General features: G+C 40.0%; 5 protein-coding genes across 5 annotated transcripts in view; 4 read left to right on the top strand and 1 right to left on the bottom strand.

The window, feature by feature from the left end:
- The first annotated feature begins 3,326 nt into the window (after positions 1-3,326).
- On the top strand, positions 3,327-8,419 carry LOC134811749 (uncharacterized). Its single transcript, XM_063818792.1, has 9 exons — positions 3,327-3,478; positions 3,610-3,716; positions 4,634-4,720; positions 4,845-4,949; positions 5,079-5,186; positions 6,374-6,474; positions 6,738-6,875; positions 7,070-7,102; positions 7,242-8,419. The coding sequence occupies exons 1-9, from the start codon at positions 3,379-3,381 to the stop codon at positions 7,294-7,296; spliced, it is 834 nt and encodes a 277-aa protein (XP_063674862.1). The 5' UTR covers positions 3,327-3,378; the 3' UTR covers positions 7,297-8,419.
- Positions 8,420-8,472: 53 nt separating this feature from the next.
- Positions 8,473-27,831, top strand: part of LOC134811747 (translocon-associated protein subunit beta-like) — a 73,534-nt gene continuing 54,175 nt past the window's right edge. The window contains exon 1 of the mRNA XM_063818791.1: positions 8,473-8,490. The gene's annotated coding sequence lies outside the window, so the exon portion shown is untranslated. The remainder of the gene's footprint in view (positions 8,491-27,831) is intronic.
- On the top strand, positions 8,642-13,211 carry LOC134811744 (uncharacterized). The gene is made up of 9 exons (XM_063818789.1): positions 8,642-8,849; positions 9,500-9,609; positions 9,752-9,886; positions 10,246-10,350; positions 10,530-10,643; positions 11,072-11,172; positions 11,309-11,443; positions 11,606-11,638; positions 11,799-13,211. The coding sequence occupies exons 1-9, from the start codon at positions 8,747-8,749 to the stop codon at positions 11,872-11,874; spliced, it is 912 nt and encodes a 303-aa protein (XP_063674859.1). The 5' UTR covers positions 8,642-8,746; the 3' UTR covers positions 11,875-13,211.
- Positions 12,932-17,397, bottom strand: LOC134811743 (uncharacterized). Its single transcript, XM_063818788.1, has 7 exons — positions 17,075-17,397; positions 15,663-15,814; positions 15,376-15,558; positions 15,057-15,202; positions 14,806-14,972; positions 14,546-14,679; positions 12,932-13,763 (listed from the first exon to the last, which is right to left on the bottom strand). The coding sequence occupies exons 1-6, from the start codon at positions 17,373-17,375 to the stop codon at positions 14,666-14,668; spliced, it is 963 nt and encodes a 320-aa protein (XP_063674858.1). The 5' UTR covers positions 17,376-17,397; the 3' UTR covers positions 12,932-13,763; positions 14,546-14,665.
- On the top strand, positions 22,209-27,823 carry LOC134811357 (uncharacterized). Its single transcript, XM_063818149.1, has 2 exons — positions 22,209-22,521; positions 24,764-27,823. Exons 1-2 carry the CDS (start codon positions 22,223-22,225, stop codon positions 27,537-27,539), a joined length of 3,075 nt encoding a protein of 1,024 aa, XP_063674219.1. The 5' UTR covers positions 22,209-22,222; the 3' UTR covers positions 27,540-27,823.

Here is a 27,831-nt window from a genome sequence, read left to right as displayed (position 1 = left end):
ATTTAGATATTAATTTAGAGCCAACAAATTGAATTGGCTACTTTTACTACAACTACAACAAGATTTTTATTGATTTTTTTATTGAATTTTTTTATAGGGTCATTGTTATATTATGTGTATATTGTTTGAATATCCTTATTATATAATATACCATTATAATGAACTTTGATTAGAATCAGTACAGCCCAAGATGCTTAATGAACCAAGAAATATTTGCAATGAAATTTAATTTTAGCGCATTTTACAGAGTAAAGAGATGCGAAACAATTCATAAAATATAATGCTCATTTGGTGTATGACTTTTTGTCCTTGACTGCTAGTTTGGTTTTGGAAGGACAGGTAACTAATGGGGCAATGAATGCATGTGCCTGAAAGCTTGTGCACACACCGAAATGCTAGTTCAGTTAAATTTTTAGAGACAAGGCTCATATTAGGATTTGCTCTATCCAGAGCCCTCTCGCTTGCAGTAGAGCGTCACGCAGTACACACAGACTCATGGCTAGGTGAATATTAGGACTAAAAGAAAATTGTTAGTAGACATATGGGGTTTTGTTTATAGTTGTTACTATAGGTTGCAAATGTTCATTCAAAAGTCTACACTAAAACATACTTAAGTTTATATTGTGCAGTTCAAAGATATAAAATGCAGCTTCAAGGTAGATATTGGAGAGCTGGCGAAAGATTATGGCCTTTGTATCAATGGTTATAATAAGCTTGAATAACAAATAAAAACTAGCTGGTTTCATGGTCCTTCGAATGTGCATACATAGGCCATACGGATCTAGCTATAATTCTACGTCATATTTTAAACTCTACATCATCTTAAAATACAAAAAATAAATTTTATCAATTTAATAATATTGATGAGTATGATGTAAAAATTTTGATACGTTGTTCAACTATTGGTTTCCATTAGAATTTGTTTTCACTCAGTCTATTTAGAAACAATCGAAAATGTTAACGAAAGAAACATATATTAAAGCAGTAAAGGATGTGGGGGCTTTTCGATGATCTAATGCATCTTGAAACAGCCCAAAACTATATTCCGACGCACTGGTATCGGGATGTCCACCCCGGGTCAACAAAAACTTATTGTTTCATTGATAAACACTAACTAATACAATTTGTATATGTAATTATATTTAGATTATGTTATCACCCACTTGGAGGGGACGATTAATAATTACATAAATTATTAGCTATTTTAGATTTAATAATAATAATCTCCCTATTTGTTCTTTCATCATAACCTTTTCATCAACTCTGTGGGAAGCAAACTTTCAGACTTTGCATCAAAATTCTTGATTTGTTCTTTTGAGAAGAAGTTAACGTGATCTCCACAAGTTCCTTTTCTCCAGAAGTTTTTGCAATAAGCCATACTTGACTTTTTGTCATTCTTCATACTTTTGAATGAACATTTTTCGGCAATACTTGATATTTTCGTGTCATCAACACCTTGGTTCATGAATGTAGCTATTTGAGAGATCACGGTTTCAATATTTTGTGACATTTCCTCATAAGTCACAAATAGTATGTTTTTGTTGGTAAGCGACGCTTGATACCAACTCATTACATGTCTCCACCAGCAACCATACAGTACTCTGCCTTCTCCAAAATAATCAATAAATGAGGACATGTCAATAGTATTTTCTTTCTTGTATCCTAGGGCCTGGACTTGCATGTTTTCTAGGAAATAGTAGAAGCTGACCGCAACATCTTTAGGATTTCTTGCAACATATATGTACTTAGCTTTATCATTGTAGGGCAGCCATGATAATTGAACATGAGTTTTGAAATAGCGCCTAACATCACAATCTTTGACATTGTATGGATCACAATCCAACCAGGGAATAATGTCGTCCACTCTTTGATTGTCCTTGTCTTCTCCCATCAAATGGAACACTATGTTTAGGAGCCAAGTTGTGCCACTTTTCGGAAAAGATGCCAAGAAGGTATCTTGCTCAGAAGTGACCAGATTCTTCATCAGGTTGTAGGAGTATGCATTTCCTGAAGACAATTAAAATTGAGTTACTACAATACCTCACCTTATCTTCAAATCAAAAGTCTTTTAAAATAGAATTTTAGGTGAGAAAATGTTATTGCGGTTATACTTATGACACTCAAGATCTTATGACATCATTGTAAAGAATCTTTTCGTATAGATTATCAATTTTATGTACTGGGCGCGGCCGAGGTTGTATAATCTTAGTTTTCACCTGTAAGTAGGCTCATAGGGACACCGCTCACTTCAAAGTGTTCATATGGAATATCCATAGGCTTGAAAAGCTTGATCTTTGCCATCTGTAGTAAACTCTGAATGAGTTGTATTAAGATGTGCTGGGGCAAACAATGTGTAATTTTAATCAAAAGAAAGGAGAAATTCAGGAGTTAAACAAAACAATTCTGTCACCAAAGATATCTTTTTTCACTCTTGTGAGTGGGTTGACCATATTTGATTGTTGTTATTCGATTGTTGTAAACAAAATATAAATATAAATCTGCTAACAATTTATGTGTTAAAAAATATTAGAGGCGAGGGAAGTTGTGCTCGAGTCAACTAACATAATAAGAAGCAGCACTCTCGGTATCAATCTAGTAATAAGAGGAAAGCACAGACCTCTGCTAGGGATGACACAGCCTGATTGCTGCTGTAGCACTGTAGCTCTATAGCTACTAGCACGTGCTCTATTGTAACATTGTTAGTAGTAACATTGTCCTACCATTGTCCGGGGACACTCCCGCCTGACAATTAATCTCATCTATTGTGTGCCCCATGTCTTATACTGAAAACAATGGTATACGATATAATACAAATGCAGTGCTACACCTCGCCTTATTATCTGAACTATTCAGCACAGGGTGTTTGGTGAACATCTCCACACATAAAATAACACACATATTATGTACTACATTAGGTTCACACACCCTCTACACCGGGTGTATAGATAGACACTATATAATATATAATAGAGAGCACAGTACGTAAACCAAACCACCTGTTATGTCATTAGTGCTCTGATGTAGACACTAGACATAGTGCTGTCTGTATACACTGTAGTGTGTATACACTGTAATGTGTATCATTGTAGTGTGTACTTCTGTTATTTGTACAGCTAAAGAAAGCAAAGTCAATACCTTATTTTAATTATCGATATTGCCAATATTTATTCATAATATTACGTAATAATGTATCCGATATACCTAATGAAGTTGATAATGCTAGTATTGGTATCCTAGTTACATGCTGTGTGACAAGGATGCTGTGTAACTAGGTAATTAACATATAACTACTCAGATCCTAATTACATGATGTGTAACTAGGTAATTAACATATAACTACTCAGATCATGTAAACACAACATAAAAACAGGATGTGAGATGGCAGGTCTGAAGGTATGGGGAGCAAGGTTGTTCACTGCAGTTACCATAGTAACACTTGTCTGCCAAGGTTTATATGTCATAAACCCCATGACACACGGTAAGAAACACACTGTTAGTTCTCTGTAGCCCCTTCTGTGTATCATTAATTACTGACGACTAAAGTTCAGACTTTAAGTAGATGTAATGACAGTTATTATAATGTAATTACAGTTATTGTAATATTTCCAGATGCAGCTGTAGTAGACGGGTATTGTCACATAACACTGTTAACATGGGTTCTAACACAGTGTAATAGGACCACACCAAATACACTATACTCTTCTCCCTCCTTATCGGTAAATTCACTATACTCTTCTCCCTCCTTATCGGTAAATGCACTATACTATTCTCCCTCCTTATCGGTAAATACACTATAATATTCTCCCTCCTTATCGGTAAATACACTTTACTCTTCTCCCTTCCTATCGGTAAATACACTATACTATTATTCCTCCTTATCGGTAAATACAGTATACTCTTCTCCCTCCTTATCGGTAAATACACTTTACTATTCTCCCTCCTTATCGGTAAATACACTTTACTCTTCTTCCTCCTTATCGGTAGATACACTTTACTATTCTCCCTCCTTATCGGTAAATACACTTTACTATTCTCCCTCCTTATCGGTAAATACACTATACTATTCTCCCTCCTTATCGGTAAATACACTTTACTATTCCCCCTCCTTATCGGTAAATACACTATACTATTCTCCCTCCTTATCGGTAAATACACTATACTCTTCTCCCTCCTTATCGGTAAATACACTATACTCTTCTCCTTCCTTATCGGTAAATACACTTTACTATTCTCCCTCCTTATCGGTAAATACACTATACTCTTCTCCCTCCTTATCGGTAAATACACTATACTCTTCTCCCTCCTTATCAGTAAATACACTATACTCTTCTCCCTCCTTATCGGTAATTACACTATACTATTCTCCCTCCTTATCGGTAGATACACTATACTCTTCTCCCTCCTTATCGGTAAATACACTATACTCTTCTCCCTCCTTATCGGTAAATACACTTTACTATTCTCCCTCCTTATCGGTAAATACACTATACTATTCTCCCTCCTTATCGGTACATCAACCTTGCTATTCAAATGTCTTCTTCCAATTGGGTTTTGAAATGTCTAACTATCGAATGTAGTGCTACTAAGCTAGAGTAACAACCTTGAACTTTCTGAGATTAATTATCCATTTCAGGGTCGGTTCTGGCGACATATGGACCCTGCAAGCATGGACTTTGTGCGTCTCTTCGTAAACAACAATCAATTATCTCTACCTACACAAGTAAGTGTCTTGTTGCAGTCGCTAAGAGATACCCATTCTGGGCTGATGTGATACTGTCTAACTACACTGTACTGTGTACAGCTTGATATTTCGTTGAAAAGCTGTTCTAAAAATAACATTTCAGGGGTTTTTAGTGGACGATTTAACAAATAAAAGTTTGTTGGACTGCTCTAAAGCCAGCTTTATTTCAACAAAACAGAAATTAGTGAACTATTTACCTGTCTTTAAGGTGAGTTCTAATAACACATTATCTTTTAATGATAATTTCTTTGTTAGGATACGTGTAGCTGCTGCTAACTAACACATAGAGGTTGACTAGTAACCGTGTAAAACTATATAATATAGTTATATTTTATAGGACGTTTTGGACGTGGAGTCCTTAACTGAGAACCTACCAAAACTCTACCCAAATAAATTCATTGACTGCTCCTACCTCAACTCTACACATGTTTACTTGAATTACAAGGTGAGGATACATTACAGTTTACACTGCAGTTAACGTTACAGTTTACATTACAATTTACATAACAGTTTATATTAAAGTTTACATTACAGTTTACATTACAGTTTACATTACAGTTTACATTACAGTTTACATTACAGTTTACATTACACTTTACATTACACTTTACATTACAGTTACATTACAGTTTACATTACAGTTTACATTACAGTTTACATTACACTTTACATTACAGTTTACATTACAGTTTACATAACAGTCAACATTACAGTTAACATTACATTTATGATCTCCTCGGTCGACTCAGCCGAATGATAGGAAACTTAATTGAGGGTTAAATGAGGAGGGGTACCTGTTAAAAGTTCAAGAAACTTCCTAGGATACCCCTTCAGTACATACTGTAAACATAGTACTATTATTTAACATTACAATTAACAATGCAGTCAACATAACAGTTTACATTACAGTTTACATTACACTTTACATTATAGTTTACATTACAGTTTACATTACAGTTTACATTAAAGTTTACATTACAGTTTACATTACAATTTACATTACAGTTTTTTTTTAAATCTATACACTTATTTTACTTCGGAGTATTCCAACAGCCATATTGTTACACAAGTGCAACCAGCCAATTACAGGAAGCCGAAGGATTTGTTTTTAGCCAGTGACGGTTAAGGTAGTGTGTACCATACTTTCTTCGCCCGAGACTTTGCTGCAATGTGCAGCTCCTCATTTAACCCTCACACCCGATTTCTCGAGTATTCGGCTGAGTAGACCGGGGGGCTGCATAGACCACTCACGATCCTTAGCTGAATGTCAACGACACTCACCCCACGACCAGGCAGGCAGTGGGATTTGAACCCGCAACCTCACGATTGCAAAGCTGGCTAACCAACTGCGCTACCTGGCCGATAAACATTACAGTTTACATTACACTTTACATTACAGTTTACATTACAGTTACATTACAGTTTACATTACAGTTTACATTACAGTTTACATTACAGTTTACATTACAGTTTACATTACAGTTTACATTAAAGTTTAATTTCTCTAGCTAGACTTGTTATAATTTGAAGCACTTAAACTTCCTGTTGTTCTGACTAACTAATTGCTCTGTACCCCCCCCCCCCCCCCCCCTGAATGCCCCTTGTAGTTTCTAATCATGAAATATTGTTCAGAGAGTTAGCAAGTTTCTGATGATACCATTTCTTCTCAACTTTATACTGATTGGGTTGGGACTAGTCTACATAATCGATCATGATGATGACGGTCCTATAAAGTAAGTTTTCATCTTTTCTCTTATATATATGTAATATATATAATATATATATGATAAAAGAGATAGAAGGAGATAGATAAGGTAATTGTTATTTTCACGTGAGAGGAGCTGTTATAAGACACAAACATCACAATTAATTGTTGGGAACCACTGTGATAAAGGTTAGAATGTAGTATCTATAGTACAGTTAAAGTACTAGAATCTAACTTTATATAACCTACAAAATATAGTAGTAAGGTTTAATGACACAAAGTAACTTTCAGGGCGTTTTCCACCATGATAGTGATGCCACTGTACCTTGTTGCATTTCTTATACATGTCGTACTCTATGTGATCTTTATCGCTATCATCGGCTGGTCTATCTTTAACATCGAACCTTCTTTAAATTTAGAGGAATCCTTGTGAGTTACCATGGTACTTTCTTTAGTTTTCCCATTTCCCAAATTTGCTTTTGTTAGATTGCGGTCTGTAAATTCTGGAATTTACTAATTTCTGAAATTCTGCCGGTACCCTTAACATGATATTCAGCAATTCATTTAGGTAACATCTTTTTTAATTTTAACTTGCTGAGTTTTTAACACGTTTGTATTTTCAGCAATAAAGGGTCTATTTTAATTATCTTCAGATGGTAAGTAACAATTCTTTTGTTACCTTTGGCTTATCGTTGTAATGTAACTTAGTACAGAAGTTTTGGGATTATCTTAACCCCCCCCCCCCCCCCCCCCCCCCCCCCGAGATTGGAGGTAACTAACAAACTAATAACGCAGGATCCGAGACAAGATAAAGAGGTGTATCAAGCCGAGCGACTCATCTTCCAGTTAGAATACGCAACAACACATAATATAGATATCACAGTTCTTTATAGGCAAATTCCTCACATATCTTACATCTGAGACTTTGTTATCACTACTCTCAAGTACAGGTATTGCAACAATTTATTAGACTACCTAGCTTATAAAAATCTGAATATTATGGTTTATCGTTATGATGCAGTCTGCCTTAATTTGGAACAGAATAATCTAATTTTTTAGCTTTGATGTTTGCACTTTAATTTTAGGTTTATTTTTTACACTATTGTCCAGAATACAGATAATTGAAGTTTTTTTATTTCTTGATTTTTGAAGTTATAAAGCGATTAATTGTTATATTGTGTAAAGTATAATTAAATATCATACTAGTTTCGTATAATATATCATAAATGAAATAGCGTGTATAATTGCAAATTCAACATTCAAATTCCTAATATTCAAGCAAAAGATTTCGTTACGTGTTTGAGACTTGGAGGATTCTTAATTTTCAACCCTTCATCATATTACTACATTTTACCCTGGCCGTCGTTATAACCACAGTTACCGAGTAGCACTGCTCTGTTATTCATTATACAAACCATTTGTTTGATTTGCTTGCACACTTTTATACTTAAAATACGATATTTTTACTAATTCAATTAACCTTCTCTCATTTCCCTAACAGAATATAACATGGTAACTATTATGATAACCCCCAATATATTATATAATATATAACATTATATAAAACCTAAGATATTATCGTCATAGATACTACTGCACATTAGGGCATTATTCCAAACACACTTACTAACTTAACGTAAGTTAGTGCGGGGCCCCGCTAGGGCGCTATCAAAAATCCAATCTTCCCTCACGCAATGTAACTAACAAGATCCTAGCTCGATATTTTTAAAACTTTGTGACATGTATTCGTCTTTGCCTCATAAATTCCTTTGTTTCTATGCATGAACAATAGTTAGATTAGGAAGTTGATGTATACTTACCAGGGTAACATTTTTGTTTACATTTGTGACAAGGTCTACACAATATTTTGTATGTAAGCGGCGCTAATATTATTTTTGCTTTAAGTGCGCCAAAATTGCACGCGCGCAATAAATAAATATGATTAATTAATAATTCAATTTATTATTCAATTTAATAATAATCTATTTTCCCTCTGTAAACTAATTACAACACTACAAAATACAAATCTATTACATTTATTGAGCTATGTAACGTCTCGTCCATGACAAAGGCGTGGGCCGAAATGTTGACAACTATTTGTTTGGAAAACTGAGTGGGGACTCTCACTTTGTCCCAAAAAATCAATTATGATTCAATTTAATATTAATAGTTAATAGTAGCACTGACTAATCACTTTTCTTTAGGATCTAGTCATGTGAAAAGATTACATATTGGAACAGAACGATTTGTTTGTTGTTGGGCCCGAAGTACCAGCCAATGTTTACCGGCCACGTGTTGGGATGGAAAAAAAGACGAAAGGCTGGATCTCGAAACTGTTCACATTTGCAGTTTTAGCCGCTATTATTGTTCAGATAGTGAAGATAGTGAATCCCATTAACCGTGGTTCGTACCTTCTGTGGGGAGGTGGTGCACACTGCACGTACCTTCTGTGGGGAGGTGGTGCACACTGCACCTACCTTCTGTGGGGAGGTGGTGCACACTGCACCTACCTTCTGTGGGGAGGTGGTGCACACTGCACCTACCTTCTGTGGGGAGGTGGTGCACACTGCACGTACCTTCTGTGGGGAGGTGGTGCACACTGCACCTACCTTCTGTGGGGAGGTGGTGCACACTGCACGTACCTTCTGCACACTACACCTACCTTCTGCACACTGCACCTACCTTCTGCACACTGCACCTACCTTCTGCACACTGCACCTACCTTCTGCACACTGCACCTACCTTCTGCACACTGCACCTACCTTCTGCACACTGCACCTACCTTCTGCACACTGCACCTACCTTCTGCACACTGCACCTACCTTCTGCACACTGCACCTACCTTCTGCAAACTGCACCTACCTTCTGCACACTGCACCTACCTTCTGCACACTGCACCTACCTTCTGCACACTGCACCTACCTCGATACGCTGTTCACTTCACAGTGCGCTTATAAAACGATTTAAGACTAATTCCCCTAATAAAGCGTATATAAGATTTGGATACCATAAATGGAGTTGTGGGGTCTAATTAAAAATTCAATATATTTCAGATGCTTACAGATCTGATGGAGTCTGCAACATCACTAGCTTTTATTGGGTGAAAGCAACCTGTATGCGGGATAATACTTTCTATTTTCTGTACGACGTTCCTGTCGTGGCGGTAAGAATGTTTATTGTTGTAATAATGTGTTTTTCTTGTTATACAGTGTATAGTGTACTGTTTTAGTGGCCGACGACATGACCCATCACTTGTAACTATTGTGGTATTTTCTTTTCTCTGCCCCTCACGCATACTTCTTCAGGGTATCTTTGTAAAACTAGATGGTCGACCTGACGTTTTACCAGGAAAAAAGTTCAACAATGTAACTTCGCAAAAGTATGAAGCCCTCTTCCTCAACAATTCCTATCACAAGAACACCGCTAAAGATAACAGCAGGGTTTGCTGCACCCCCCCTCTGTTAACTCCACCCCCCTCTGTTAACTCCACCCCGCCCCCCCCCCCCCCCTCTGTTAACTCCACCCCGCCCCCCCCCCACTGTTAATTTCCCCCCCTCTGTTAACTCCACCCCGCCCCCCCCCCCTCTGTTTACTGCACCCCACCCCCCCCCCCCCCCCTCTGTTAACTGCACCCCCCCCCCCCCCCCCATGTTAACTGTTTGAATGTTTGATGCTATTTGAGGAATGTATCTCTTGTTTCTGTAGATTTATAAATTTGTTTTTAACCGACTTTATAACCCCCCCCCCCCCCCCTCTATAACTTTTAGTTAACATAACATAGATAACAGATAACTTTCAGGCGACACTTTATGATGACTATTCAGACAACCCGCCGATCAACTGCACTTCTGCTAACATCGTATCTACTAAACAACTTCTCCTGCAATACCTCCCAATACTTCAGGTACGCGTACTTTTCGCTTCCCAGCAACAAATGGGAGAATTCATTAATCGTCTAACTCTAAAATTGTTAAGTAATCAAGTTATTTGTAATCTAAACAGAATAAGAAATCTCGAAATAAAATGTCGATCTGGCAAATAGTTACTGAGATATTATTGTAAGTAATATTTCATCGTGTTTAGGGTATCCTAAACGTTGACTCTACAACCGTCCACACTTTGTCTTACTATCCTGGCTCTTACTTCAACTGTACTTCCAACCATTTGAACGGTTTCTCCGCTTTTATCGACTATCAGGTTTGTCCCTCTACCATCTCAGCTTTTTATTTGATTTAGGAGTGTAAACACTTTATTTAAGAAACTAGCCAGTTAGTTGCATTATTGTTTTAACTGATATCTGGATATTATCCGGTTTGAAGAGACAAGGACAAATGAAACAAGGAAGTTAGGAGTAAAGGCAAATTTTCGGCGTCAACGCCATCTTCAGGCTAAAAAGATGGCGTTAGCCTGATGATGGCGTTGACGCCGAAAATTTGCCTTTACTCCTAACTTCCTTGTTTCATTTGTCCTTGTCTCTTCAAACCGGATAATATCCAGATATCAGTATTTCAATCATGAGACTAATAAACAGCGAACTACTCCGTTATTTGATATTGTTTTAACAATAACCTTAATAGTTGACTTATGTAGTATGTGCTGTGATTATTATAAATCTTTCATCTCAGAGAGGCATCAAGTTGTTGATAATACCATTCGTTGTAACGATGCTTGCTTTTGTTGGTGGATTATTCCTCATTACGAAGTACGATATCGATGGTCCTATCAAGTGAGTAATCCACTGCGTTTGTTAGTTTATCTAACTATATTTAATAGTTATTTGTATTATTGAACTTCAAACCCAAATCCCCACGGTCTGTCTACATTAGGAACTTTACTTCTCTTGTAATCACAACACTTTTCAGAGAGTTCGCCACTTTCCTGTTGCAGATTCTCTTCATGGTGGTGTACCTTGTTAACTTCGTCTTCTTTGTGATTGTACGTGTTATTATTGGACAGTTCATCTTCAACGTGAGCCCTGGTGAACCAATAGACTTTCTGTAAGTACGCACTTTTAGGTACCCTACTGTAAGTACTGTTATTGGTAGGGTATGTTATAGGTACAGGGTATGTTGACTTCTTTGAAACGAGTAGTACTGGTGGGGGCGGTATTTCAGTATTTGTCTGGTTGTTTCCGTTAATTTTACAGTTTATATTTTCAGAACAGCTGGTTCTATCTTCTTCCCTCTTGTTTGGTAAGTGTGGTATTAATGATGATTTGTAGTTTTACATTAGTTACGATGAATAACTCAGATTGTTAGTGTGAAACCGAGGAAAGATAATAAACTCCTGGCCGTAACCTAACTATAATAATAAACTCTGTTCCCTATTCTAATCTACCTAACTATTAACCAGGTTATACAAGAAAGTGAGAGAAGAGTGGAGGAAGAGACAGACTGTCTCCTCCTCCGAGCACAGCCTCCCCTCCTAGCACGGCCTCCCCCCAGATACAAGTAATTGCACAAACTGATACCCCCCGAGTTAGTCCGCCCCCTAACACCCACTCCGCCACCACACCGCCCCCTAATACCCGGCCCCATGCACCACCTCCTAGTATAAACCCACCTAGCTACCAAACTATCGATACTGAGGGAACTGTTATTAGGAACAATCTCGTACTTCAATACCATGGAGAGGAAGGGTTCAACAATGACGACATCTTACCTCCCCCTCCCACCTATGATGAGGCTATCAGTCACCAGATGTAAACTCAATAATAACGGACAACAATAATCGGACACAATTTTACTGTTCAAGATCAATGTTTCCCGCAATCAAACAACGAATGAGTTCTAAACATTTCCAACAAAATCTTTATAATATCGGTAAAATATTTTCGCCCATCCTCAGTACCTATAAAGATAAGATGGGGTTAAAACTCTAATAAACATTTCAATAAAAATTTAAACCATGAAAAATAGTAACAGTCTAATTCACAAAAGGATGAAAAGCACTCGGTTGTGGGCCATGTGGGGGATTGTGAGGCCCCAACTAGTAGTGAATATAATACTAGTCCCTGCATAGAGGATAGAATAATTTAAGGATCACTACCAAAAGATTTATTTTCAAATAAGAGAGGCATACCAAAAGGATCACATGAGTTAACACCATACGGTTTTTAAGTTGTAAGTTTTTGGATAAGGAGGTGTTCATTAACTTCTTAATTACTAGGACTAGAATTTTTAAGGATAAAAACGTAATATGATGTGTCAAAATCAGATCTATTACAGATTTCATACTGAGTAAACCAAAAAAACATTATAGGATGATATGATGACAGTGAGCATTTTGTCCGTACTTTTTCGGTTGTATTTCATCTTTTTTGCATTTTGTAAATGTAGGGAGAGTTATATACAATGTCAAGATTACAGAATTAGATTATTTTAGTTTTTAATTTTTTAATATTGTACTTTAGTTTATGTAAATAAGCAGTTCAGGAATGTATATTACAGTTAATGAATATTTTCAAGATTAATCCTTATTAAAGATGAGAAATTATTTTCATTTGTGATCGCCTGACGTAGTTATCTATTGAATCGCATTGTTCACGTGGGCGCTTAAGACGCGCACCTTCGTCCCCACGCGCACCTTCGTCCCCCGCAAAAAGAGCACCTCTGTTGGAAGGGACTGCCCATTGTCCACTGCCCAGTGTCGAGGACACTTGGCATCGCTACGGAGAGTTCTTATCTCTTTCATCTCATTTACTGCCCAAATTGAATATAAACTGTTCAGTTATCTCACATCAGTTTTACGGTAAAATATGATATTACATAATAATATTGTTTGTATTGTTTATACACCATCTCCAGTTCATTTCTAATCCATTTCAAAATTCTCTTCTTACTAATACTTATTCACACTACACGTGATACTTGCAAAGCAGCGTTATCACACTACTCCTCTTATGAGGCTGCGTATAAACAGAAGGATTAAGCGTGGTGTCTGCACATGCTGCTGCTTCTGCGCGGCTCACATGTGGTCTGTAATACCTCGCTATTACATCACCAGCCTCTAACACCAGAGAGTCTTGTTACCCAGACGTGTGGTTGTTTTAGGTCCGATATATCACAGAGAATCACTGAATGTGTAACCCCGGGTACCTCCCTTGCAGCTTAACTCACTGCTGCTGGAGTCGCTACTACTGGAACCCCACGAGTTTAAACGGTCTTTCTCTTTCTTTCTTTCTCTCTGTTTCATCTTCACTCCGCAGGACTTTGTAGTAGATTTCCCACCAATCCTCATGCTGTTAACGAGTGGGGTCACCTTGCTCCTAAGCAGGGTCTCTGCTGACCTCCTAGACTCGCACAGTGCTTGTAGTGACTGAAATGTTAACAAGTGAGATCCTCGCCCCAAATATCCCCAATCCACATTGTCCACATTGAATCCTTACGTAATCAGCTGAGGGGGAGGGGGTTTACAAATGATATTACACTAGTGTAATTTTGACACAATAGCTATGTGTAAAACTGATTACGGAGGAGGGGTTAAAAATTGTCCAAAACGTGATTACGTAATATGTGAACGACCCCTTACTCAGTGGCGTAACGTTGCCTGTTGGCGCCCCCCCCCCCCCCCCCCCTAAAAAAGTGCACCCCTGTTGGCGCCCCCTCCCCTTTCGGAGCCCCTCCCTAAAATTCAACAAATTATATGATTTTAGAGGATACACCGGCAAAAATCTCTTTAAAAGTGTTTCTAGAGTAAAACTCGCAGTTTTGCTAAAACCGTAGTTAAGTTTTTTGAAATTGTCCCACATTCAAACGACGATTTGGCGCCCCCTCCCTTACTATCTAGCCTGTAAAGGGGAGCCCCCCTCCCGGCTAGTAGCCGGCTAGTAGCCGGTGTTCATATGTTACTGTGCAGGGACTGTGCATAAACCGTGCAGGGAGTGTACAGGGACTGACCGTGCAAGGAGTGTGCATCAACTTCAAGTGTTCATTGTGCAGGGACCGTGCATGGAGTGTTCTTTTGTTGTTGCATGGACCGTGCAGGGACCGTGCAGGGACCGTGCATAGACTGTCCGGAGCTAAACGACCAACTTGCCTTACTATCAAGCCTGTGAAGGGGAGCCCCCCCCCCCCCCCCCCCCCCCGCTGTAAACTGACCTGAGTTTTAATTTCACTGAAGGAGGTAGGTTCACTGCACTTGTTTGTAACCAGCTTGCTTGGTGGTGGTCCCTTGTTGTCATGGAAATAGGTCATATCAATGTTGCTGCTCCGTGCTAGTCATTTCAGATGATCTGCGGTTCAAATTAAGGAACGATTAATGTTCGTCAGAAAATGCGTCATTTCAAAATATAACCCACTAAAAAACACTGATTTAAAGTTTTAAATGTATTCTAAATAAATAAAGTTACTCTGTTTACCCGGATAAAGTTTATCAGTCCTGTAAAAGGGGAGGAGTTGTCGAATGGAGCATTTGTCGGCAGGAATAGAAGAGAGTGAGGCTAAGAACTCCTCTCCCAAATTAGCTGGTGTCCAGGTCTTAAGATCCATTCTCACAAAGTTATACATCACCGACTCCAAAAACCAGCTGCGAAATTTTGCATTTGAATTAAGGGTAGTAGTTGAGTAGTGAGATAAACATTAAATAACAGTTCTGAAAATAGAGACGAACCTGTCAATTTCCAAACTAAAGTTGGGATGCTTGCTCTTGGAGATGTTGGTACTGTCCTTGTGTACCATCATGATGTAATCAGTGGAGCCCTTTGTTATCAGACCATCGTCCTCCACCTCCCCGTACATCACGTAGTTAAAGGCACACTGAGGGGGACTCAGTGTTACTAAATACATTCAACTACTTGTAACTACTTGTTACCACTTGTAACTACTTCTTACCAGTATTACAGTTTTAGGTCTAAACTTTTAATCAGGACAATGTGTCCTCGTCCAAGAAAGCAATGACGATAGTCTACATTAAAAGCAAGATGTCTCACCTGATAGAAACCTATCTTGTTAAGTGCAGAGTGGGTGTTATGAATGTTTTCCCAGGTGCTAAAGTAATCCTTGTACTCGGGTAGAGGGTGTACTAACGTCTCCGCAACTATTGAACAAAACCCCTTATTATAGGCCCATGGGTACAACTTCTCAGCATAGTCTTTCATTTCTTGGAACAGTATCTGGGAAAGATTGTTTACGTATTCTAGTGTTTTAGAACAACTACTTTCTAATTACATGCAAGTACATTGCAGGGTGAATGTTACTGACTAGTTACAGGTAATACCTTCATGAAGCCTCTTCCTCTAAGTCTGTGCTCTGTTATCATGTAACCTACGTAGAGAGACGAGGTTTTAGGGAACAAGCTGAAGGATATTCCAGCAACCACACTCAAGTCACTCCAATCTACCATCACTAGCAGTCTCTCACCAAACGTCCCTGAGCGTAATATAATTTACTAGGTTACTAGGTTACTAGGTTACTAGGTTACTAGGTTACTAGGTTACTAAGTTACTAAGTTACTAGTCCAATCTACCATCACTAGCAGTCTCTCCCCAAACGTCCCTGAGCGTAATATATAATTTACTAGGTTACTAGGTTACTAGGTAACTAGGTTACTAGGTTACTAGGTAACTAGGTTACTAGGTTACTAGGTTACTAAGTTACTAGTCCAATCTACCATAACTAGCAGTCTCTCCCCAAACGTCCCTGAGCGTAATATATAATTTACTAGGTTACTAGGTTACTAGGTTACTAGGTTACTAGGTTACTAGGTTACTAGGTTACTAAGTTACTAGTCCAATCTACCATCACTAGCAGTCTCTCCCCAAACGTCCCTGAGCGTAATATAATTTACTAGGTTACTAGGTTACTAGGTTACTAGGTTACTAGGTTACTAAGTTACTAGTCCAATCTACCATCACTAGCAGTCTCTCCCCAAACGTCCCTGAGCGTAATATAATTTACTAGGTTACTAGGTTACTAAGTTACTAGGTTACTAAGTTACTAGTCCAATCTACCATCACTAGCAGTCTCTCCCCAAACGTCCCTGAGCGTAATATAATTTACTCGGTTACTAGGTTACTAGGTTACTAGGTTACTAGGTTACTAAGTTACTAGGTTACTAAGTTACTAGTCCAATCTACCATAACTAGCAGTCTCTCCCCAAACGTCCCTGAGCGTAATATAATTTACTAGGTTACTAGGTTACTAGGTTACTAGGTTACTAGGTTACTAGGTTACTAGGTTACTAGGTTACTAGTCCAATCTACCATCACTAGCAGTCTCTCCCCAAACGTCCCTGAGCGTAATATAATTTACTCGGTTACTAGGTTACTAGGTTACTAGGTTACTAGGTAACTAGGTTACTAGGTTACTAGGTTACTAGGTAACTAGGTTACTAGGTTACTAGGTTACTAGGTTACTAAGTTACTAGTCCAATCTACCATCACTAGCAGTCTCTCCCCAAACGTCCCTGAGCGTAATATATAATTTACTAGGTTACTAGGTTACTAGGTTACTATTTTACTAGGTTACTAGGTTACTAGGTTACTAGGTTACTAGGTTACTAGGTTACTAGGTTACTAGGTTACTAAGTTACTAGTCCAATCTACCATCACTAGCAGTCTCTCCCCAAACGTCCCTGAGCGTAATATGATTTACTAGGTTACTAGGTTACTAGGTTACTAAGTTACTCACTGCAGAAAGTGTCGACATCGTCGTAGATAGAACCACAGCAGATACTAGGAAACTGGGACTTTAGCTGAAAGAACTGTTCGACTAAGAAAGGGAATAGTTCAGGACTGTCCTCTACACAAACTGTTCCGTAACGTCCTTCCGGGGGGTTTTCCGGTCCTTCCGGGGGGTCTTTCGGTCCTTCCGGGGGGTCTTCTGGTTCTGAGGGTTCTGAGGGTTCTGAAGGGACATTAGGTGTGTCCGGGGCCTCACCACCCCCACTAACTTCGCCAGATCCACTTCCTACTTCACTCTCTCTTTCCATCTACTGCTTTCTTAAATATATTAAGTCAACACTTAAGTCATCACTACCAAAAGTGATTCGAAGGTAGGTTTATCACACAAAGTTTCAATAGTGTTGTGTTGTAGGAATAGTTTAGCAGTCGAGAAAATGAATCGAAATTAATTTGGGACTCTAAACATTCACTAAACAATTGGTGGAAGTTGAACAAGGTTGAACAATAAAACATATTCTTTAAGATAATATTTAGGGTTAGATAGCAATGATTGAGTTACAATCATGTAATAATCGCTAAACGCACTGACTTGGTTAAGAAATACGAGCAGCTTTGCAAGACGATGATATGAAAGTAGCTTACAACTAAGCTCAGAAACAGAATCGGCAAGTAAATAATATTTGTCAAAGGAAGCCCAACCCTGGACCAACAGCCTCTCCCTACAGGTAGTTATTAAGTGTTACTGATATAGTATCCAACTATGAGTGAGTGAAGCTACCTCAGTAAATAGGTACCTACGCGAGGGACCCTTTGTTAGAAAGACCTGGTCTCAGAGCAAATCAGAGGATAAACTAGTCCAGGTTAGTATGGTACTCAACAGATGACTTAATTCTTAGGATAAACTCTCACTGTACACACTTATACACACAAAGTAACCAATACAAATACCTATCTTCAGCTAACCGCTGTAAGCTGTGCAGCGAGCACATTCCTAACTGATTATAGTCAAATCACGGCCGTATAGTAGTATAGTAGTACATACATATGTCATGTACAAGGATTCACTTTCTACTATAGCATATTGTCATTAACTATTTTATACATTACAATAGTAAATACGTTATAACTTATATTATGTACTAATTAAGTGAGTTATATGTACTAAGTGAGTTAGCCTATTTAATTCTGATGCATCTATGCTTTGATGGATTTTTTTGGAGAAAGGCAATCCCTAAAACGTCACTACATGGAAGAAGTACCTTCAACGTAATAGAAAGACATTTAAAGCATGTATATCGTATATTGTATAGCATGTATATTGTATATTGTATATTTTGTAGTTGGTATATTTATAGCATGTAGGTATGTAGGTATGTAGGTATGTATGTAGCATGTAGGTATATTTATAGCATGTATATATTGTATAGGGGAAACAACAGGAGGATGAGTTCACTGCTACTAATTTCCTTCAGACAAGTCTGAAGGACTTAACTGGCTAATAGTGATCATGAACACATTGAAGCTGCGGCGAAAAAACAGGCTGACTAAACGAACTATTGAAATGAACAAACACAGAAGCGTGTAACAATAAACTGCAATATAAAGTAAAATTAAGCACACCATTTCCGTAGCTAAAAATATCAACAATACAATGAAGAACTCATGATGTTCAACATAGAGACATTAATTAAAGGGACGTTATCTTAAGAAGACCTCATATCAGTAGTAAGTCATAAAGTGAAACTTTGTTGAAGTCCTATCTTTTTTCCAAAAGTATGAGTGATTTAAAGATGTTTATATGATTTTACTTTCTTCCTTAAAGTTTCAGACAACAATATTATTGTGGTGTCCTTGCCTATCTTTGTTTATACCACACTCAATATACATTATACACTTACAGAAAACAAATAACGCTGCCAACAAAGATAATTGTATACCGGGGTGCACATCATTAAGTGATTCAGTGATAAGTTGGAAGGCTGCCAGCTCAACCAATCACAGAGAGAGAGAGAGAGAGAGAGAGAGAGAGAGAGAGAGAGAGAGAGAGAGAGAGAGAGAGAGAGAGAGAGAGAGAGAGAGAGAGAGAGAGAGAGAGAGAGAGAGAGAGAGAGAGAGTGAGAGAGAGAGAGAGAGAGAGAGAGAGAGAGAGAGAGAGAGAGAGAGAGAGAGAGAGAGAGAGAGAGAGAGAGAGAGAGAGAGAGAGAGAGAGAGAGAGAGAGAGAGAGAGAGAGAGAGAGAGAGAGAGAGAGAGAGAGAGAGAGAGAGAGAGAGAGAGAGAGAGAGAGAGAGAGAGAGAGAGAGAGAGAGAGAGAGAGAGAGACGTGCTTGAAAAACGTAAATATAAATATAATATAGCGTACTATTTAAGTATTTAGTAAACGGCTGCAGTTCAAAAACGATTTAAATTACAAAATTTGCAACGCTAAAAGTCAAAATAATAATATCGATATAAAACTCGCAGATAACATTTATGATACAGTTCACTGGGAGCTGTTGTTGCGAGCTGTTGTTGCGAGCTGTCATGTTGTACCACTTACTGCAGAATAGCAGACGTCCGTTATCAAAGAGAAAAAGACAGATTTTACCGACTACAAAGGTACAAAGTTATATAACTATTATGTGTGTTATGTGTACTACATATTATGTTGTATAAGTTGACTAAGTACTCACGCTAGATGACTGCAAGTTATGTACGATGTAATTTGTTGGAATTAGACATTGAAATCTTAAATATGCTATAGTTGGAACAGAGCCAAGAAAGTGTGTCTCAGCCAACAAATACACTGCAATAGCAGGTACTATCAATAATAGTTGGTAATTTTTAATAACACTGTGTGGCTTCATCTAATTTGAAGTTGAGAAATAGGAGACTATAAAGTATATAAACTGCTTTAATTAAGAGCTAATGACAGGCTAAATAAACGCTACGTCGATTGTTTAGGGTCAGGGTCAGGGTCAGGGTCAGGGACAGGGTCAGGGTCAGGGTCAGGGTCAGGGTCAGGGTCAGGGTCAGGGTCAGGGTCAGGGTCAGGGTCAGGGTCAGGGTCAGGGTCAGGGTCAGGGTCAGGGTCAGGGTCAGGGTCAGGGTCAGGGTCAGGGTCAGGGTCAGGGTCAGGGTCAGGGTCAGGGTCAGGGTCAGGGTCAGGGTCAGGGTCAGGGTCAGGGTCAGGGTCAGGGTCAGGGTCAGGGTCAGGGTCAGGGTCAGGGTCAAAGTCAGGGTCAGGGTCAGGGTCAGGGTCAGGGTCAGGGTCAGGGTCAGGGTCAGGGTCAGGGTCAGGGTCAGGGTCAGGGTCAGGGTCAGGGTCAGGGTCAGGGTCAGGGTCAGGGTCAGGGTCAGGGTCAGGGTCAGGGTCAGGGTCAGGGTCAGGGTCATGGTCAGGGTCAGGGTCAGGGTCAGGGTTTTTTAAAAAATTTTTAAAGAGAGGCTGGGCCAAGTTAGCCCACGAGAGTATAGCATTGAGATGCTCTGCCTACCTCTGGGGTGTGGCAACCCTGGGGAAGGTTGCCGGTGAAATCAGAGTGAATGGTGGAGTATGGTGTAAAAAGTGACATGAGTAAAAATGATACGCCTAAGTGCCAGCTGGGTTTGGAAAAGTAAAATGAGACGAGACAGCATATGAGTTAACATAATAACTAAGTCACCCCGGTCTGATCCAGCTCTTCCGGCACAATTAAGCGTTTGGTGCGGTTTGCGAAATTGACAATCGTGGTGATGTGTTGGTTGTCGAATATGTCATTGACAGAGAGGTAGTAGTCCTGGAAATATTGACCTCTTATTTGGGCAATATCCGGACACTGTCCAAGGAAGTGCATGAGACAGTCTCCTTTTCGTCGCCGCACATGACGTGTTGCACTAGTGTTTGATTTGCAAATGGTGTGAAGGTGTTAATTTAAGCCGCAGTGACCCGTGATGAGGTGAACTGCAGTTGAGGTGAACTGCAGTTGAGGTGAACTGCAGTTGAGGTGAACTGCAGTTGAGGTGAACTGCAGTTGAGGTGAACTGCAGTTGAGGTGAACTGCAGTTGAGGTGAACTGCAGTTGAGGTGAACTGCAGTTGAGGTGAACTGCAGTTGAGGTGAACTGCAGTTGAGGTGAACTACAGTTGAGGTGAACTGCAGTTTCTGATAAGAGAAGATGGTCAAATACCTCGTACTTCAAGTTTGTGATTTTAGTGGTTTCTGTTACAACATCCTAATTAAATTTAATCCTTAATAATAATTGCCCAGTCTAAAGCCGCTCAACAGTCCATCTCAGGACGGCTCTAATCTTCTAGAACTAGACCAGATTTTAACAAGGTCTGATTTCAAACATGATTCATTAGTCTGATGGTGGACCTATATGTAACCCTAGAAGCTTTTATTAATTCGCTCGCCCAAAAATTATCACGTGACTTTGTTTTTTATGTTTTTGCAACAAAACGGTTTTACATAAACCCTAATCTTAACCCTAATCCTACCCGTCCAAAAATACACTGAAGTAGAATACTTTCATACCCTCAGGGCCTTTTCACAAGAATGTTCTTAAAATTTGGGCGAGCGATTTAGATTTAGTGGGAGCGAACCCTAGAAGTAAGGGAACACGAGGTAAGTAAGAGTTGTACCCACTGTATGACTTATTGTAGTAAAAATATTGATAAGGTACTGGTAGTAGTCCCGGTTCTTATTAAATTCTCCTACTAACTACATAAATATATAAATAAACCGTTTTGTATTGTCTGAAGGCGAGGAACTCCTGCCAATTCTTTGAATACGAGCCTATTTTTCTTCTTCATGTACAGGTGTGGGAGATGAGAGGAGCTCTGAGCTGTCTGTCTCGTGCGGACTCAGTCCTCATTTTACAAATTTAACTGGAGCGAGAAATATTTCGACAACTGTGACATGTAATAAAAAGAAATCACCCTAGTTATTTGTCAAACTACGTCATTTTAGTCGGCCATGTTGTTTGTTCATCCTGGGTCGCGGGACTTGCTAAATTGTTTAATTTGAAAGATCATTGTTGCACTTTACTTTTAAATCAGGAATACTGAGTTCAAGTCTGCTCAAATCAGCAAGGCTACAATTACTAATTTAATTTCCTTATCGTTGCTGTAACGGAATAAAATGAATAATTAAGACAGGGTTTCACTTTACACCCCTCATTGCTTCCTTTGGTCGAAATGTTTGCGATTTCAATTTTCCTACTCTACCAGTTGAGTGCAGTGCTAGGTGGCAGGGACCGCAGTGTCAGAGTCTCTGTTCAAGTCAAGGATCAGATCCTTTCCACAGATGACGTGGACTCAGCTTACCAAATGTATCTGAAGAGTTACCAAGACTTAGACAGTAATGCGCCCGCCATGCTCAAAATGGTTGATCCAGTTACACAAGAGAGGGAGAATGAGAGAAAGAAAAACAATTTTATGACGTCTCTGGCAAAAGCAAAGGCGCACAATGTGAAGTTTGAGAACGGAGAATCGAGGTAAAGTTATCGCTTTAACAGTAATTAACTCATTAGTATAATTAATTTGTATAATTTGTAAAGTTCGTAGATTCCTCTACAGGTTCATCGAATAGTTCGACCGCCCTTGTTTTACAGTACACTACATTGTAGATGTTTTGAAGGAGTATGCTAAGATTCTTGATCTTTTGGCACAGGCACCCCTCCTCATTTAACCCTCAATCAAGTTTCCTATCATTCAGCTGAGTCGACCAAGGAGATCGCATAGATCCAATGAATCCTAAGCTACTCCCTAGACTGACTCTGAGTGAAACTGGGATTCGAACCCTGAACCTTCTGTACAGAAGGCGGAAGCTCTAACCACTAGGCCACCCAGCCATAGTTTACAAATATTTCTCAGCTAACTATGCAGTATACCATCTGCAGCTAAGTTAAGAAATTTGCAGTGCAGTTATACCATCTGCAGTGAGGGGCCAATAAAGTTGGACGGTAGATGGAAGTCTATAGTTTTAAGAAACTGTGATATTTATGTAGTTATACTATCTGTAGCAAAGTTAACTGAATTAAGCAGTTAAGAGTATGACTAACTGCACTGTTAGTCATGCCCTTGTAGTCCAAATTTACTCCTCATCGCTACAATTTATTCCTTAAAACAAACTTTTCTAGGTTCTCCCTCCTTGCACCCTCTTCGAGAATCTATAACATATTTAACTTTGTCCCCTGAAGAGGCAACATTAACGGGTGATACTCGTAAAATATCTGTTCCATATATTCCATAGGACAGTCGACGAGTCCAACTCGACGCGCGTCCTGGTAGGTTGTAAACCTACAAAGGCAACATATAAGTGCGGTGGGTACGGAAGCTCACTATTGACAAATCAATTTGGTATCGCTGTGTACATTTAGATGATATCGACATGCCCATAACTTGTAACTGTGGTTAAGGTCACACGTTCTCATGACGTAAAATTAAAAAGATCGGAAAGTAGAATTACTTTTTTAAATCAGAAAAAAAACATATAGAGCAAGTTCATCATCATTATTACCAGATAGCAAGTTGCATTGATACTGTATCGACTTTTCCTATTATCGATAATTGATTAAAAAACAAAAGAGGGTGAATCTTGGCAAATGAACAACTTATTAAGCTGAATAGCAATCCCTCAACAGATTGAAATTGAGTCACCAGACTTTATTTTAGGCTCGTTTGTCGCATAAACACACATTGTGTAAGAATTAAACCTTCCATGAGGGAATTTCTAAAGATTTATACATCTTGAATTGCCAGGAATATCACTCGCAGTGAAAGAAATTAACCTTATAAATATAAACATTATGTATTAATATTATGAGACAAGAGTAATAGGAGAAATAGGACCCCTCCTACACTACTACAGGCAAAATCTTTAAGTTTTTCAAACAATTTTTCGAACTGTATACGTAACTGTATAGTATGCCATTACTATCCTCTTGCCCGCTCCTTCCGGCCTACTAAATCGCTCGCCCAGATTTTAAGAAAATTCTTGTGAAAAGACCCTTTGGGTATCAAATTGATATAAATATAATTCGGTGTATTTTTTGACGCTGATTTCGAATCAACCCCCATGACGTAGGGTTAAAATGCTACCCTGGAGAGTTATGGGCAAAAAACCGTTTTGGTCACGTGACAGGCTAGTAAAACATGAATTCGATTGTTTAGGGCTCGGGTTAGGGTTAGGGTTGTGGTAAGGGTTATGGTTAGCTTCGGGGTAATGGTTAGGGTTGGGATTAGGGTTTATGTAAAACTTAACCGTTTTCACTTTTGTACGGCTGCAAAACCATAAAAACCAAAGTCACGTGAAATTTTTGGGCGAGCGAATTAGTAAGAGCCCCGCCTGCCAATAGAATTAGGAGAGGTATGCAGCTTTCATGCAGCTTTCAGTCATCTTGCCATAAACTTTAACTTTTAACAGGCATGGTTGCGACATTAAATGTTTTAATGTTTCGCTCAGATCATTTGCAATTGCCTACACGATAGTAAACTTATCGCAAAACTTTATTTTATGATCTCTTCTTTTTACTCTGAAAAAACGTTTCCTTTTTCAAAAATGTTCGTCATGAACCCAATCTCGGTTGATCGGAATTTTAGAATATATGATTTCTACAAATAACGTGTTATTAGTGATTAGGCAAGTTATGAAGATTTTGGAACTGGTATTTAGGGATTAAGATTATACTTAATCCTGAAAATAAGTTTTGTGATAACTACTACTTTTTATCCCAGGTTCAAGATGACAGTGAACTCCTTCTCCGTGATGGACGAAGAAGAGAAGAGGGCACGTCTGGGAGCGATCAATGCTACCAGATCAGACGTAGAGAAGACCGGCAAGAAGAAACTACTCGGAGCAATGACCTCCCCCCACCCAGACACTCTGAGTTGGCACAGTATGGGATACGTATCAGATTCCTTTGATCAGGGCGACTGTGGCTCCTGCTGGACCTTCCCTGCAGTAGCTCTCCTGGAGTTCGCTCTTAAAGAAGCTACTGGAAAACTTGTCCAGCTGTCCAACCAGCAACTCCTGGACTGCACATACGAGTTCAACAAACAGTACGGGAAACATGACGGGTGCAAAGGAGGACTCTATGAGCACGCCTGGGACATGGTCATTAAGACCCAGCACATGGCCCCCCTAGCCAGATACAAGTACAGGGAGCATGACTACAAGTGTGACTTTGAGCGATACACCAACACTTTGGAGAACAACATCAAGATCACGGGCTACAAATCTGTGTCTCCGAGCTCCACTGGGATCCTGGACGCAGTGCAGTTGATGCCCCTGGCTGTGGCTATCAGAGTGGAGGAGGAGCTGTACGCGTACAGTGTAGGGATATATGATGGGTGTAACAAAGAACACAAAGAACCAGATCATGCTGTCCTACTGACTGGATACGGACCAAACTACTGGGAGGTGAGGAACAGTTGGGGTCCTGACTGGGGAATCAACGGATTCTGGAAGTTCGTCAGAGGTAAAGGTGCTAAAATGTGCTTCCTTCTGGATTTTGCTTCTCACATTACATACAAAAACCTCGTCGACAACAGCGTCACAGGTTCCGGGGACGATGACAAAGGTCTAACCACAGAGACAACCAATACTGCCACAACCAGTTCACACCCAACCACCAACTCCAAACCCAGCCCCACAACCGAACCAATCACTGACCCACCAACCCCAGAATCCACAGTAAGCCACCCGAGTACCACAGAGGAGGTCGGCTCCAGCACCACATCAGCTATTGAAACAGACCCACTAACCACTGCCACTGCCACCGGAGGAACCACTGTCACCGCCACAGAAAGGCTCGTAACTCTCGTTACTGATCCTAAGGTGGAGTGTGTCCCGGGCCAGTTCTGGACTGGGAGCGAGTGTGTGCTGTGTCCGGAGAACACGTACAGTGGTCACGGTGCTCAGTTCTGTATCAGCTGCCCAGAAGGGACATCTTCAGAGGAGGGTTCGGACTCATCTGATGACTGCGAGGAGAAGAAGTGCCAGGATGCCTATGATGACTGTGCTCAGTGGGCCAGGAACGGGTACTGTGTTAACGGAGAATACATCTCCTTCATGGAGAACGACTGCAGGTTGTCCTGCTACTTCTGTGAGGAGTACTGTGATGCTGGCTACTACAGAGATTTTGAGACTGGTCACTGTCTCATCTGTCCTGCAAACACCTACAGTGCTTACAAAAGTAACCGGTGTGAAACCTGCCCGGTAGGATCCTCCAGCGCAGAAGGCTCCACCGACGTGTCCAACTGTAACAGAGAAACAGCCTGCGAGGACGCAGCCTCAGAGCAGTGGTGTATGACCTACGTGCCGCACGGTTTCTGTGAGACCAGGAGGAGGTCTATGGAGGCAAGGTGTGCTAAGAGCTGCGGGTTCTGCTCCGACGAGAAAGAAGAGGAGTGTCAGGATAAGTACGAGTTTGATGTTTGCCAGAAACTCCGCGCTCGAGGATATTGTTACGAGCCTGACTTTATTGATATGATGAGGGACTTCTGTGGGAAAACGTGCGGTACTTGCAGGGACGAGGGAGAAGAAGTAGACATGAACTGTGTAGATGGAGTAGAGTATACTGACGACTGCCCCCAGTGGGCTGACCTGGGCTACTGTGAGTACGGGAGTGAGTACACGGCCTTCATGCATCAGAGTTGCAAAAAGAGCTGTCACAGTATCATCAACATCTGTCAAAATGAAGATATTGAAAAGGACGAGGAGGTTAACACCCCCACCACTCCTTCTGCCACCTCAAAACCTACCACTGAGGCAGAGCCGAGTTCGACAGAACAAACTAGCGATACCACCGACTGCTGGTTAATCAACACTGGCATCTCCGACAACGTGATACTCAGCCAGCCCGAGTTCACCACCTACAATGAGTGCGAGGAGCTCTGTAAGAGAGTAACAAACTGCCGCGGTATCATGGTCAGTCCCGCCTACTGGGCAGATAGACAATGTTTTATCCTAGGGGAGGATGTGGTTGGAGAAAGGTTTGCCTGGACAGCAGCAAAACGGGAGTGTTTCCAGCCTGGATACGTGGAGGAGAACGGAGGAGGAGAGTGCAGCGACTCAGAGGAATACGCTAGAGACTGTCCTACCTGGTCAAGTGATCACTGCACTAGGGGAGAGTACGTTACCTTCATGAAGGAACACTGCAGAGAGTCCTGCGGTTTGTGTGCCTCCACCAGCTGCACTGACGTGGCAGAGCACGCCTCTAACTGTGGAGAGTGGTCGGAGAAGGGGTTCTGTGACGCCACCTCCTACAGAGAGTGGATGGAGGAGAACTGTGCGGAGTCGTGCGGGCTGTGCGAGGAGGGGAGAGTGGTGAGCGGTTGTACTGATAATGAGAAACACGCTGAGGACTGTAGGTATTGGTCTCAGGAGGGATACTGCCGCAGCGGACAATACTTCACCTTCATGAGGGACAACTGTGCGCTGTCTTGCAATGCTTGCGGAGGTAGGGTAAGAGGTGCTTCTAGAGGAAGGAATCCCAGGCAACATGAATAGAATGGACCGTAACAATTCTATACTCAGGACATATGCATATCGTACGATCGAAGACTGAATTGATAATTGAATTAATTGCACTGACGAGACTAAAAATAATGATAACACTACGCAGCTATTGTCACTCTACCATTAATTGTGATCCATTTTGGTAGAATAGTAGTTGACATTAAAATTATGAGTTTTTAATTTAAATTTTTAGTCAATATGGAAATTATATCAGTACAACTGTACTCTCAAATATTGATCCATTTTATTTTGCTTAAAGATTTTCATGCAAGATCCTACGTTT

This window comes from Bolinopsis microptera, chromosome 2 (assembly GCF_026151205.1).
Source record: "Bolinopsis microptera isolate Bmic1 chromosome 2, MBARI_Bmic_1.0, whole genome shotgun sequence".
NCBI classification, from domain to species: domain Eukaryota; kingdom Metazoa; phylum Ctenophora; class Tentaculata; order Lobata; family Bolinopsidae; genus Bolinopsis; species Bolinopsis microptera.
This window is presented reverse-complemented; position numbering and strand designations above follow the sequence as displayed.